A 15,982-nucleotide genomic window follows, 5' to 3' on the forward strand; every position below is an offset into this window, starting at 1 on the left:
CTTCACAGCAAAAATTAGCCATGGAAAAACATCACGAAGTCAGACGATGTGAGTTGTGATGTACCTCAAGGCAAATGGTGAAAACCTCCTAGCTGTCCTCACTTTCTCGCAGTTTTTATAGAGCTTTAGATGGGCTGGGCCTTATTTTGTTTACAGACACTCATATGGCATCAGATTTCATCATCTGGGATGAATCTGTTGAAGCACCCCCACTTAATTTTCCAATAGCATTAAGCAATGTAATGGTAAACTTTAATTTTACGCAATTTTAATGGTACATTTTAATAAAAAAAAAAAAAAAAGACTACTGTGTCAAAATACAATAAATCACATTAATACAAACTTGTATGTTCTTTTTCTTTGTCTTTTTACCATGTGGAGATATTTTGTATCGTAACATAATTAACACTAAGCACAATCTAGTCTATTTACTGTTACGATAATTTGAAGTAAATTAAGTCCAATCTCACTCCTAAGATTCTCAAACTTGTCTTACTAATAGCTTGATCTAGATATCTGCCTTCATTTCATCTGTAGGGCAGTACTGTAATTGAATTTGACCATTTTGCACACACTGACGAATGTAATGATAGTAAATGTCTATGTGCTTGGTCTGTGAATGATCAACTGGATTCTTAGTGCAATGACTCCTTGGTTGTCTTCCAGAATCACCACAGGTGTAACATGCAATCCAAGATCACTCAGTAGTCTTCTATGTCATGCGCATTCTTGAGCTGCCTGACTAAGTGCAACATACTCATCCTCCGCTTTTGGGATGAGGTGTGGGATTCGACCAATTCAGCATTTGAGTATCCGATCAAAGTTCTTAGATTCTGATCACTCATATTTGAGAGCAAGTTTCAGGCTACCATTCAAGTACCGTAGAATCCTCTTCACCGCCGTCAGATGCACAGCAATTTGATGGGCGTTGAACTTTGATACAACACTCACTTCTTGTGCTATGTCACCACCATAAGCTACTACTAAATATTGTAGAAACATAATTTTCTGTAAAGTTGCTTTGTAACGATTCGTATTGTAAAAAGCGCTATGCAAATAAACTTGAATTGAATTGAATGTCAGGACGTGTGGCCATTGCAGCATACAGTAGGCTACATACCATGGACTGGTAAGTACTTGAGTTTACAGGCTTGCTTACACCGTCATTTTTGCTTACGCCATCATTTGCATCAGTTGGATGCCAACAGGATTGGCATCATGCATGCCATATTTTTGAATGATGGCTTTGATATAATGCTTCTGATGAAGAAACACAGTTTCTCTCCTCATCCTGGATGACAGAGATACCCAAGATATAGGACAGTGATATACCATGTCCTTCATCTTCTAGCACATCTTTAGCGCAAGTTTCAGCTCTTTCATGCTTTCAATCAACTCTGTGATCAGAATCGGATCATCAACATATACAGCCAATACCTCCAGCTCCTGTTGAAATCTCATGAACACACATGGGTCAGATGTACTCTCTTTGAAACCAGTGTTCTTCAGGAACTCTGTGAAAGTTTTTCTCCAGCAGCGAGGAGACTGCTTTAGCCCGTATGTTGATTTTTTTCAGTTTGCATACCAAATGTTCCTCCCCTGGTTTGACAAATACCTCTGGTTGCTCCATGTAGATTTCCTCACCTGGGTGTCCATTTAGAAATGCAGTTATTACATCCATCTGATGCACTTGTAATTTATTCTGGATGGCGAAGGACAGCAACATACGAAATGAGCTAAATCTTACTACAGGTGAAAAAAGTTTCATCATAGTCAGCACCATACTTCTGTGAGTATTGCTTAGGGACGAGTCTGCACTTATATCTCTCTGCCACCAGACAAACACTAGCATAATGATCAACAATCACTAGGTCAACAAACTTATCATATCCATACCTATTGGGTGGTTTTCTGATTCTGCCTTCTTTTTTCTTCATCAAACAAGTGGTAGCCTTTTACATTATTGGCATATCCCACGAAACGGAGCTTCACAGCCTTCTTGTCCAGTTTGCTTATTTCCACATCTGGAACATAAGGTACACAACCAATGTGTTACACTTTCATGTTACTCACATTTCTATATGTAATGGTTCCCAGTAGGTCTTTTAGGCAATTTAGCGTGAGAGAGCATGGTTCTTGCTGCTTCAATTAATGTCTTGTTCTTTCTTATGGACCAGCTACAGTTTGCGTTTAGAATGGATTTCTCCCACTGGCTTCCTGGACATCTTTCCTTCCACGCAGGCTTTACAGAAGGAAACTTCTTTCTCTGCAGGAAGATCCACTCCATTCACCAGATTTTTAAGTTCCTTCAATTTGGCGGTGTGCTCAAGTCGCTGGTGCCACAAGCTGGCTGTTACTAAAACACCTGACACACAGTGACAGTCGGGCGAACTTCCCTCGACATCCAGATTGATACAACGCATCAGGTCTTTATGTTCCCATTCCTTGGAGATCTCCATGTTTATTACGGATGTAACAGCGAGATTTCTTGAACTGCACCATGTTTCTTCTTCTGACAGCAGCTCCCACTGAAAAGAGATTCCCTGAAACTTGTGAACATACAGAACATCAAACATTGTGAAATTTTAGACATCACTGTCTTTGAATGTCATTCTCAGTTTAACGTTACCAAATCCTAGGGCATTAACCATTCTACCATCACTGAGCTTTACAGACTGTTGTCTTGGAAATTGCTGGTAGTTTTGAAGAATTTCTTCTTGACGTCATGTGCTTTGAAACTCCAGGGTCGATCAACCACTCATTTCGCTGCATCTTTTATCCTGGTTCGCCTTTTTAGTGATAAAAGCACTCTCAGATGAGTCTTCTGCATCTTCATATGTTACATTTTTAGCCTTGTGGGATTTATTCCTTTTTTTTACTTGGACAATCAAGCTTGATATGTCCCTCCTTCCCACACTTCTAACATCTCCATGAGCTGGGTTTGTCAGCTTTCACTGAGAAGGTATACCCTGTGGGAAATGTCCACTTTTTCAACATATAGAGAGTAGCAATGTCCTGAAACCAGACAAGCCAGTGGTGCAATCCAACCAAAATGTTCAATAAACACAATACAGTGTGTTTATGTGGACTGCAGCAAAGGTTCTAAAAGGTTCTTTTTTTATTTTTATTATTTTCTTATTTTACAACATAATCATTATACCTTTCAGGCCTGTGACCTGACTGTCTAGGGTCCAGCACTCAGCACCAGTTGCACTCCGTTGGGCTTAGCACATGACTGGCATAGGCTACTACCTTTTCAACACCCTGTTGTTGTTGAGCAAGAACAAAACCAATGGCATGGTCAGATTCATCCGTATACAGAATAAAAGACTTGCTGAAATCAGGGTAGGTAAGAATAGGAGTGGAAGCTAGAGCATGTTGAAAATACTGAAAAGTGCCCCCACATTGTTCACTTCATGCAAATTTGGCATGTTTCTTCGTAAGGCTGTGTAAAGGGACTGCATTTTCTGTGAAGTCTTTGAAATAATGCAGATATATAAGAACACAGGTGTATGAAAGCTCTAACCTCTTTAGGTGTAGTTGGACAAGGCCAGTTCATCACTTTCTCAGTCCATTTGGAGCCTGATTGAATGCCTTCTTTCGAAACAACATGTCCTAGAAAGAGTACAGACTGCTTGAAAAACTGACACTTTTGAGGATGGAGTTTGTTGGCCAGCTTGCCATAATCTACACACTTCAGAGAGACCATGAATGTGGTCTTTAAAGGTCTTACTGAAGACTGTTATCTCATCAAGATATACTAAAGTCTTGGCTGGCATTAGTAAGACTCGTTTGCATGACCTTAAAATGATGAGGGAATCACCTGTAGTAAAAGCAGTTTTCACCTTGCTATCATCATCAATTTGAATATGGCAAATACTTTGACAAGTTCTTGAATGCCTTTTTTAAAATCGAAAACTGCAGCTCATTTGCTACAAGTGGTGTCTTAATCAGCTTTTATGTCATGCGACAAACTCTCCCAGTAACTGAATGCAGCACCTGCCAATCTTGAAGGAAGTACTTTGGCAAGCTGAGGTTTGTCCGTACCTGAGATTTCAGAACACACTTTAAAAAGATGAGCCCACTGAAACAAGCTTTCATTGCCATCTCCAGTGAAGTCTGGAGGTAAAACAGTTATGAAGTGCACTTGTGGGTTTGTTACATTGTCCTCTGCCATGTTTCAATAGAGTGAAGTCAATGCAGTGTTGTATCAGTTCAATCCAGCAAAGGCTTTTTATTGATAAATATGGTTTGCAGGTTAGACTTAGTGAAGTGAAGGCTGATGAACACAATTTTTCCAATGTTTGTTTGTTTGTTTGTTTTTTTAAGTCTTATTTGCAATATTGTCTCTTTTGGTTCTGAGGCTATGTGCATTTACTGAAGTCAGCCACAGGAGAAAGTAACACACACACACGTGTGTGTCAGAAAAGTGAGCGCTGTTCAATCCTGGCAATAAGCCAACTTCTAATAGTCCAATTGCAAATGTCTTCTTTTACCTTTTTTTTCTTTCTCTTTTTCCACAATAAAATGAAAGAAACCGATAACTGAACATGAAATGAAAACTCACACAATGATGAAAAAAAAATCTCTAAAGTTATAAACAGTCCATCGGAATACAGTCCATGTAATTGAAATGGTATGTAAAGCAAAATGCATTTCAGTCTAAATTAATACACTATACAACTATTCCAACATATATGATGAAAGGGCAGCGATTATCAAATATTTTTAGTCTTTTTCACCATACAAGTCCAACAGCAATTTCTCCACAGACGCCGGAGACAAGCACCACTGCCACCAAAAATTTGTAAGGCGTGGGGTTTTAGCTGCCTGTGGGTTGATGTGAATAAAGATGATGGACTTGAAAATATCGATGGCTAGTACCTTTTAATTAGCAAAATCCTAGAACTGGGGAGGAGAGCAACACATGTCTGCCACACTCTACCCCACTCTCCTCTCCCACAATTCCCTTCAAATTACAAGACCCTTTTTCTCAGAGGACGTAACAACAAAACACCAGTCCTGTCCCATCCATAGACATTGACTAATTGATAGTATTTTTATTTTTTTTATTTTATTTTTTACATATTTACATGTATATACATTTACAAATTACATTTATATTTTTATATTATATATAAATATATTTAATATATAAACAACATTTTTCTTAAATATATACATGCATGTGTTTGCATTTATATATGCATAATAAATATACTCAGTACACACTTACATATTATGTAAAGAAAAACTTTTATTTCAGATGCAATTGGTCTATATACATAGCCTACATGAGCCAACTGAATTAGTATTTCTGAAAAAAGAAAATGAACATTACAGATTTAATTAGTGTATTAAAAAATAATAATACACATACTAGGATCAAATGGACAATATAATGATCATGATCTACTGTATCCTAATTACATTCACTGTAGGTTTTCATATATATAGGAGATGGATTGATATATACAGTATATATGTTGTTAATTTATATATAAAGTTACATTCAGATATTAACCATATTTAGCCCACCGGACATACAGTGTAATCATTTGGAACATTAATTAAATATTTATTTAATACTGATTTAATAATTTACTATTCACTATTTGCTGTCTTACAGCAACAGAACAGTGTCCTGCAAAGCAGTTTCTAAAGACAAACATAATTCTCCATTTTTCTAAAATTTCAAGGGCCATTTAGCCATCTGAGAAGTTGGAAAGCTGTAGAAAGAAATGGTCATTTGTGAATAATGGTAGGATATCATGTGTGACATGTTTTCCTTTATAGCATCCTTATAGTACCTTATGTAAATTCCACAAAAGCCAGGGCACACATAATGGACTACCAGAGAAAGAATTGAGACTGATCACACACCCAAAGCAGCCAGGTATTATTTAACATGTTCAGCTTTTCCAAAAAAAAAAAAAAAAAAAGTGTCTCTTTTATAATATCTACAACAAAACATTCATTTTAGAGCAATGGTCTCACATTATGGATAAACTATTTGATATTTAAAACAATGTGAATCTAACATCATGCAGAGACAAAAAAGAGGAACAAACCATTCCAAACACTAAACACACTTCTTGGGTCTAAGCTGGGTCTACTTGATCTAAAACTCAATCTTTCTGCTTATTGATTACTGCCCAGTTACTATTTGAGCCCAAGTGAAAAGTCTTGGTGTTATATTTGATGGTTTGCTTTCTTTTGGTTCTTATATCAATATTATTTCATGTACTGTATTTATATATTTATGCAACATTACTAGACTCTGTTTATCACTTTCTCAGCTGAAGTCCTTATTCACGCTATGGTAACATACTGGATATATTACTGCGATTCTCTTTTGTTTGGTGTTCCTGAAAAAACAACTTCGCAGATTGCAGTAAATTTCAAGTTCAGTTCTTTTGGTGCTGGAGCCTTTAGTTGTGCAGTGCCAAAATTATGAAATTTATAGAACTTCTTAGTAATTTATCACTTCAGTGTTTAACTGAATACAACTAAAAAGAGTTGTCAAAAAACGGATATTGGCTTATTTTGTGTCAGAGTGGCTGTCAAGTATGTCCAAAATGTATTTTTGAGTAACTTGTTGATCAGTCAGTCAAACATCTGCATAACTAAATCTGTTGGATGAAAGCTTTTTCAAAGGTCGGCTGCACAAAAGCAAAGTCTTCTGTGAAACACATGTCTTTCGGGACCGTTCAGCAGTGTTCTTTAGCTGTTTTCACTGAAGACTTCATTACAGCTCAGGTCATAACAACATGTCAATTGTTCAGTCTTTCCCCTGTTAACAGGCGGCAGTTAGCTAATGCCTCAGTGAAACTGATTGCTTTCCAAACAAACATGCTTATTACCAATTAAAAGGCTAAACAGAGCCTTAATTAATGACAGTGTTAATTACTTTCATCAAACCTAATGAGCCACCAAGGCTTAAAGCCATTCCACAGGTATACAGCTAAGTGAATCACATGGGATGAGGTTACAATTTGATTGGCATATTACCTAATAAAGACTTTGTTGAATTGTTGTTCTGAACATGATGTTTTTATGAAGTCGCTCGAAAAAGCTGTATTCAAATTATTTGAGTCTAACTTGTGTACAGAAAAAAATGTGATGTGTCCTCATGAGGCTTACCACCTGTGATCATGATTTATCACTCAGTCTGTGTTGTCTGTTCAGGGCTGGTTTCCTCATATTGCATCAGCAATATGATATTTGCAGTATGCAGAGAACTTAATATTGTCACTCATCAAAACCAGTAACTGCATTAATAGAAATCACTATAGTTCACATATACAGCCATCAGGGGTATAAAGCAAACAAACAGATCTGTATTTTATATATTAAGTATGGTAATTGAGCAAATCATCAGTGAAAAGATATGCCTAACCTAAAAAGGAAGGGGGGGGGGGGTGAACTATTAATATTAGTGAACTATTATTTCAACCAGGACCACATCCGTCAAGTAAATTTATGATAATTATATTGCATACAGTTAGTCTTGGCGGTATGGTTATGTTCTGGGCAACACTTCACATGCCTGTCCATGCAGCCATGCTTGGACAGAGTGGGGAGAGCAATAAGAGTACAGAACAGATCCATTATATGCATACATAATTACAATTCACAACTACATGAGTTGTAAACAAAATGTGATAGAGACTTCCAATGAAATGTGCTTCCGATGAAGAGACTTTATAGAAAGAACAAAGTTAGATCAGATTACAGGTTCAGTTAAATCATTAAATCACTATATATAGGCTATATATAGGCTATATATATATATGTATATATATATATATATATATATATATATATATATATATATATGTATATATATATATATATATATATATATGTATATATATATATATATATATATATATATATATATATATATATATATATATATATATATATATATATATATATGCCATCTGGCTTATCTGCCGTAAATGCCATCTGGAGCTTGATACAAATCCTAATTTTAGATGGCACTTATATATATGTACACACATGTATGCCATGTTAACAGTTACAAATTTAGCATGAATGAAACTGTCACTGAGTAGGTGCTACCAGTTTACTCAAATTTTAGTAACTGATGAACATACTGTGTACGGCTTAAAGGTTGATTAGCATTATTAAGACCGTATTTCTAAAACATTATAAGGGTATTCTTAAGGCATTATAATGAATGCATATTTCTAACACACAGTGAACACCATATTAAATCTACTTCATGTACAGTGTAGTGGACTGTATCATATCTTGACATTGTTTATTCAAGATCTACACAGTATCTTATTACAGCTTGTGAGTGGTTAGATGTTGAGTGTTATTTGAGTGTTTCCTGTGAAGCTAATGTTAATTAATTGATGTGAGATTAATACTCCAACTGAAAAAAATGCAATGTTTTAATGGTTACATTTTATTTTCATGGTCCCCATAAAGGTACAATTTGTAAGATATTTGCAGTAAAATATCCGAAAGCAACTAGGCTAGTGTTAAAAATTTTGTCCAGCTGATTACTAACAATATCTCTAATGTTTTCAACTACTTGTAAATCATAAGAAAATTCCCATTCTAAACAGTGACAAGGGGCAGTGCGGTCGCCTGTCAATGACGTTAGTTACCCTTTGTTAGCGCCTTTACTGACGTAGAAACCACATGACAACAGTGTCGTGGACAAATGCGGAAGTAGTGTCTAGCATCCAGCAAACCCCTAGCTTGCTTTACCGTCTGCCGCTGGTTCTGTCGACAAGGACAGCTCCCGTAAACGTAAGCATACAGGCCAACCAAATGACCCAAGAAGAGTTTGGGACAAGAGGAGAGAAAGAGCGAGGATCAACATCTGTGTTGCATTTTGTAGGTGAAGAGAGCTTCAACTAGAAAGAGATGCCGATCTCTCTTGTGTTTTACTCGACAGGTGAGTTGTTTTGATTCGTAACTTTACAGAAAATGTATGCTATTATAACAATCAACAAGGTTAGTATTATGGGGCATACACGCTAAACGCGGGGCCTCAAGTCTCTAGACCCGCGCAAGGACGTGTCTGATCCATATTCTGGTTGCGTCTTTGCATTGACTTTGTATGTAATCTACTCGCGCATATCGTTGAACTCGCGTTAAATACATGATTTATCTTCCCGTCTGATTGATGGCCGACAGCGGTTGGGTAGAAGACAACAAATCCCATCATTCCACGCTCCTTCTTAGCGTCATCAAACCACGCAATTGTTATTGTTTTGGTAGTGCGCCCTCTCGTGGGAGGTCATACAACCTGTACCTTTAATCAATCAACTATCTAATATGGTAGAATAAACTGAAGAATAGCCAGTTTATCTGTTGGTTGACCATCAAAATAAAGTGTTTACATATATTTACAGTAGCAGACATACTAATACATACTAATATTGACTGCTAGACGACATGTAGTTGCAGAGTTACTTATCAACAGCTGTCTAAAGGGTACCATCAAAATAATCAAACTAATATTACAATAAAAATAGTTCAAAGCAAATGTGTCATATTACAGTTTCATCTGATCTGATATCTAATTTTATGGCTGTTAGAGAGATTTATTATTATTATTATTATTATTATTACTTATAAGTGGTATTTGACCACTTTAAGTAAAGTAGCATCAGAAAAAATACAAGATATTCGACTTATAATACCTTATATGGGCAATATAATCCATTGTAAAAGTGGATGCAGCATGTTCATTGTGTTATAAATCATCATAATCTTAAAAGCTATAACCACACATAAGTAAATATTATAATTTATTAAAACTGTTCTTTTGAATATTCATGAGATGATACAACATATTAGAAGGTTTTTTATAATGCATTATGCATTCATTATAATGCTTTAAGAATACCCTTTTAATATATTATAAATACAGGCTTCAAAGTGTTACCAAAATTCCAGTAAACTTTACAATTAATTGCTAAGAAACCGCAAGTAACATGTTGATTATAATTATTAATATTATTCTAATAGCAGTACTTTAACAGTGTATTTCAGAGTGCCACATGGGCATATAGGTCTTAATTTATTGATGTCATTGTTGATTTATTTACAATCTTTCATATATGTACAATGTTTATTTGAATGAACATGCTTTCTATTGACAAATTGCTTTTTGGCACAAAACAGTTTGGGCTTGAATTCACATTGGTGTCCATGGACACTAATAACCCTAACATAATAAAGGAAACAAATGGGCAAGTACTTGTTAATGTTGGTTTCAGTACATAACATAACACTAGAGGGCGTAATCATCAAATACATTTGTAGAGGTTAACTCAACATTCCTGTACTGTGAATGAACACAAATCATCATGTTGACCCACACCCTCCACCTCCCCCAGCAAAAAAACAAACAAACAAAAAACTTTCCCACAGAAAGCGATGAACGGTGAAGAAATAGTCAGTCTCATTACATTTCTGTTAGAAGTTTATTTTAGAACACTGACGAATACAGAGATGTGTCTGAACCCACATAGAGAAGGGAAAAGGAATCTACACCTCTATCTGCAGCATCAAAATCATCACACAGTGCTTCAAAACAGCAAAGAACAAAAACCCTACACGGCTATAATACAAATTTCTGCACAAAACAAAATAACAATAACTGGGCACCTTTTAAAAGTTACACAAAGAACTGGTGCTGAGGTAGACAATACAAAAAAGTAAAACATGACGAATGTAAAACCATTTCGACACCAAAAACAGTCTTGTCACTAGAACAAGGCAAATGGAGCGAAAATGGCCATTTGGTCCCACGTGGATCCTCAGTCCGAGTATTAATTTGTGTAACAATGGCACAAATATGGGCGCACTGAGTGACATGGCTACTTCCTGTCTGAAAGCAAAGTAAAACACAGTGATACAGCGGCAGGGATGCCAAGTTTTTACTTAAATGTTGACCTGTAGATTTATTGCTTGTGACAACCAAAAAAACAAAACAAAAAAGAAACTGAAAGAGGTTATAAAACTAAAAATGATTCTAAAAAAAAAGTTATCTGTGATGTTCTTTGAGTAAAGTGAAGGCATCCCTGATTGCCTAGGAGCACAGTTCATATCAAGGTGACTTTGCATAAAGACACAAATACAGGGCAGAAGATGCATCAAATCATTTACAGGGTGTCTGTCAGAACACCTCTTAGTTGCTAACCGGTGCATGTATTTAACACTGAATAAGTCGACCACTTTGACTCACACTGCACACACAAGGACCAGTACAGACCGTATAACAGTGAGCAGTGAACACGATACAAACACACAGATACAGCTTTACTTTTCATGTCTTACAGGTCGCTTATGCTCCATGACCTACAGGTCTTGGCGTTAGTTCACTCACAGTCATTTTATACCCAAAATGTGGAATCATCATCATCATCATCATCATCATCATCATATGAACTGACACCCAGCAGCAATGACTACAATATGTTTTTACATACATCTACTACTTGTATATGTTTAACATTGTAAAATAAGCACAAGATTTTCCACTCAAATCAAGAACAAGCACAAATGCAAAAGATACTGTAAAAATATTCGCCACACTCAAAATAAACCAAAAAGAATGGGTCGCACAATACCCCGTACAAAAATACAACATATTCCCTTATCAAAGTGCCGCGTTTGGCTCTTTGCAAGAAATTTATTTTCACAGGAAATCACCTATTGGTTTTTGTTTTCTCTAGGGAGCTTTCCCACGTAACTGCCAACCCGATCTCACGGCAATTCGTACATTTTTCACGAGGTGGCTTATTCGTACGAATTTGTACGACCACACTCGTATAAATTCATACGATTTTTGGCAAATCGTACGTATTTTATGAGTTGCACAATTCGTATGAATTCATACGAATGACCTACACATAACCCCGCCCCTAAACTTAACTGTCACTGGGGTTTAGACAAATCATCGTATAAATTCGTACGAATAAGTCACCTCGGAAAATACGTATGAATTGGTCGTGAGATATCATTGTAACTGCACGCATCAATAACGCATCTCTGATGACTTACTGCTTGAATAATTTTCACATAAAAACATTTTATTCACATTGTTTCAAGTTTATCCCCTCAAGTATCTAATAACTAAACATTTTCTCAACGCTGTTCTTAAGTCATCTAGAATGTACGCATCTACCCATTCAGGTTGAACACATTTCATCGAAAGGAGTGTAAATATAATGACGAACGAACCAGGCTGTTTTTTTTTTCTAGTTAATGGAAACATAAGATTGGGCTTAAATGAAAATTCTAGTTACAAGCAAAACAAAAGTGTGCTTTTGCTTTAGTGCAAAACTGAGAGCAGAGTAGAGGTAGCCCTGAAACAGATGGCCAAGAGGCAGATATGCACATCATAGCTTAACACTAAAATACCACTGAATAATTCACAGACCCAGACGGAATTTAAGGTGTGGTCACAATAGCCACATTTTACAGTAATTTTAAGAGTAAAAAAAAGTAGGAGTTCACGATAAATATCGGCCGATAATTAATCCGCATCTCGTCATTAAATTTGGTTCTTTAATCAGCGGTAAGTTTCATCAGATGCGTGATTTCACACATCCATTTCCATTATTGGATATTTATTGTGCACCCCTAAAAAGATCCATTGACAATACTGTTATAATCTGTGAATTTGCATAATGTGAAGACTCAGAGGTTCTGATTTTGTATGAATACATAAGATATTATTCGTAGGAAAACATGGTTTTTAGAAAATAAACATAAGCATGAAGGTCCATCCCTAAATGTAATCGTCAGTGGGCCATAAGCAGACGAAGCACGGCTCACACAGAAGTCATTTTCAAACCATCTTTCTGTTTGTCAATGAGGCAGATACGCATGACCAAGTTGAACCCGTTGAGAAATCTGAGAAAGTGATGGTGAAGATGTGAAATTCCTGATTATGTCGATTCCTATTGATAAGATTGGATTTTCAACCCGATCTCATGAGAACATGTGAGAGTTTTATGAGGATTTTGTATGAATTTGTATTTGTACTGATGTTCTGGAAATTAAAAAATCTGAAAAAATATGCAAAATATTGGAAAAATATGCAAGCATGAAGGTAACAAAAAACATTATTATACAATCAGTGGGGTGTAAGCAGATCATACAAAAATGTATAAATAAGATGTACAAATTTACACCAATTAGTCACAAATTTGCCAGAACATAAAATAGTTATGTATTGCCACGAGTGCGTATCGTAATTTTGCCTGTTGAAATTCGTCAAAAAAAGTAAATTTGACCACGCTTTTAGTGATTTCTTTTTTAAAAGAAAACTCCAGTAATGCAAAATAGAGTTAAAAATAGTAAAAGACCTTAAAAATGTAAAGTACTACACTCTTATTGATTACTAAATCATTTACCAGTTAACCAAAACATAAACACGTAAGTTGCAGATATATAGAATGTTGCGAAAACAAAATGTTCCAATTTTGCTTTAAATTGCGGGATCACTCGAATTCTGTGTGGGTCTGATGATGTGGTATTCTGAATGCATTGTACAGCTTTTAAACAAAGCTCAGCAGGAAATGAGAGACAAAGACTAGTACAAAAATATATCAAGCATGTGAGGTAACAACATTAGGCAATTCAAGTAAAACGTTGAAACAGATGACAGAACAAAAACTAAAACGGCAAGCTAACCAAAGGTATCCTCAGCAGAAGACTGCAGAAAAATATACTGCATTGTGGTTTTTAATTGTAAAAAATAATCTCTTTTAAATTCACAAATTTATTTCTGAGTATGATATTAACATTTCATTAGGCTAAAAAGCTGCAGTTGCAAAACTGTGATTTTGTCATGTTACCTTGTGAAAGTTAAAGTAAATAAATTTAAATGCTGTATTATTTGGTGTTAAAATGACTGAAATGAATGCAAATCACAGAGATTAACCTCTCTATTTTCGTCTGAATGCACTAAATGCAGAATGTGTTGCTGAAAACAACTAAAATGGGCCTCTGAAAGTGCACAGTGTAGTTATTTAAGGTTGAATAAATGTCCCTGAACATCCACTACAGTTGCTTGGCAGCACAATTTGGATGTACCTCTGAGAAAAGCTGTTTTGTTAAGCTCTTTATTATGCTTTAAAGAAAATGACTAATGGGTCCAACTCGGCATTTCATGCATGCATTTCCTCGCATGTATTTATATATATAAAAAGAAAAACATGAAAATTGAGTACTAGAGAGCCTAATAAAAAACTTAAGGGAGCAATTTACTAAAAAAGGCCTAATTTCATTCATTCTATTTCATCAAGGCTTTGGTCCATGTATTAATTTGACTCCATTTACTCCATTGACTCTATTTGAGCTCCATTTAGACCCCATGAAATCAACATATGAGGCTTTGAGTCTATAGGCCTTTCTCAATGTCAAGGAAGGATCCTCGGAAGCCAGAATTTCGAGGATACTACGTCATCGACATCAGTTGAAGGACTGTTCCAATGTCAAGGATAGTCGGAATTTCAATCTTTGTTTGAAAAATATCCCATACATAGGAAAGGATGCATATGTGTAGCATTCGTGCTCTCCACACTCTCAAATCACCCACAATCCTATGCACGCAGCTTTGCTATCTTGTTCAAAAATTAAATAATGTTGAACGTTAGCGGAGTCGGATCGTTAACGTTTTTTATTTACGTTATCAAACATTTGTTATAACGGTAGTAAATATAAGTAAAGTAAACGTTTAAATGCCAGTACTAATTACTACCATATTGATATTGTAAACTATACAAATACAAATTACGATATTGATGGCTAACTGAACCGGACCTGTCATTTAACAATTGTTAGCTTGGTTGCGTCACCAGCATTTCTTTTATAAATGACTAGTTAAGGTGTCCAAAGTAATTTAACGCTAATATTATACCATTATACTATATTCACAGCGTTATTCAAATGGACCTTTTCACTGACGTAATGACGCAATGACGTGCACTTGCTAGCCTGTTCCATTTACGTGTTCTCCGAATGCTAAAGAGGAGCCTTGCCTAGCCTCTGAAGGAAGTGACTTGGAAGGACCAGTCCTGTATCCTTGACATTGAGAAATGCCTTATGTGTGTGAGCGCTAAGGTTGCTAGCGTATCCGCAAAATGTCAACGTTTAGAATATTCATTTAAAAACATGGTTGTGATACTTCTAAAGACTATTGGATGATCCCTATGACATTCCCCTCCACTTGGAGATTTCATGGGGTCTTGAAAATCTATGGCTCATGGGTTGTGCATGGAGAAATAGTGCGGGAATCCTTATTTGAATAAAACATTACAAGTATGATCATGCAGTGAATTTTTCCAATTAACAGGGTGGAATGCAGACAAATGTATAATAGTCACACTTTCTGAAAATATCCCTTTATCATATATCACATGTCCATTTTATAAAGTTTGTGAGTGCAGTTACATCCTAAAAATGTGCACAAATGCATGTCACAAACAGTCGGTCAAAAAAATCCACATCACATTTCATCACTTTGAGCACGTCCTCTCACCGTCTTTGGCCAGGACTGAAAGCAAACCTTCAGGTGAATTGTCCTTGGGCATATCTTGCCACTTTCCCATTCCGATTTTTTGCTCTGTCTCACACGTAGCAGAGGTACAGGTAGGTCTTCTCTATCCTCCAGTCTGGGGGCACGTCCTCAGGCTTGTGGGCCTTCATGTGCTTCTGCATGGACGAGAGGCTGGGGCAGTACTCCTGGCAGATGGTGCACTGGTAGGGTGAAGCGCCGTTGTGGGTACGCAGGTGTTTGATCATGGCGGAGTAGTCCCGCGAGCGCTGGTGGCACATCTTGCACTCAAACGGCTTCTCACCTGTGGAGAACAAGTACAGAACCTTTCAAACTACCAATAATGTGAAAATGACAGAAACAGCTGTGTTGATTAAAGTCAGCGTGAAATGGGAATCAAAGCTCATTTTGCTTCTATAATAT

The 15,982-nt window shown here is 36.3% G+C and overlaps 1 protein-coding gene across 3 annotated transcripts in view; it reads right to left on the bottom strand.

The window, feature by feature from the left end:
* Positions 1–10,456: 10,456 nt before the first annotated feature.
* The window catches only part of LOC113058364 (zinc finger and BTB domain-containing protein 16-A-like), a 59,984-nt gene continuing 54,458 nt past the window's right edge, over positions 10,457–15,982 (bottom strand). Inside the window, exons 7-8 of one of the 3 annotated variants that reach the window (XM_026226183.1) lie at positions 15,617–15,863; positions 10,457–15,575 (exon numbers count right to left, since the gene is read on the bottom strand). In XM_026226183.1, the coding sequence (XP_026081968.1) occupies positions 15,634–15,863 (230 nt within the window). In that variant the 3' untranslated portion in view covers positions 10,457–15,575; positions 15,617–15,633. Of the gene's footprint in view, positions 15,864–15,982 lie in introns of all 3 variants that reach the window. The other 2 variants (XM_026226182.1, XM_026226181.1) reach the window with 2 other exon arrangements.

This window comes from Carassius auratus, chromosome 40 (assembly GCF_003368295.1).
Source record: "Carassius auratus strain Wakin chromosome 40, ASM336829v1, whole genome shotgun sequence".
Lineage (NCBI taxonomy): Eukaryota > Metazoa > Chordata > Actinopteri > Cypriniformes > Cyprinidae > Carassius > Carassius auratus.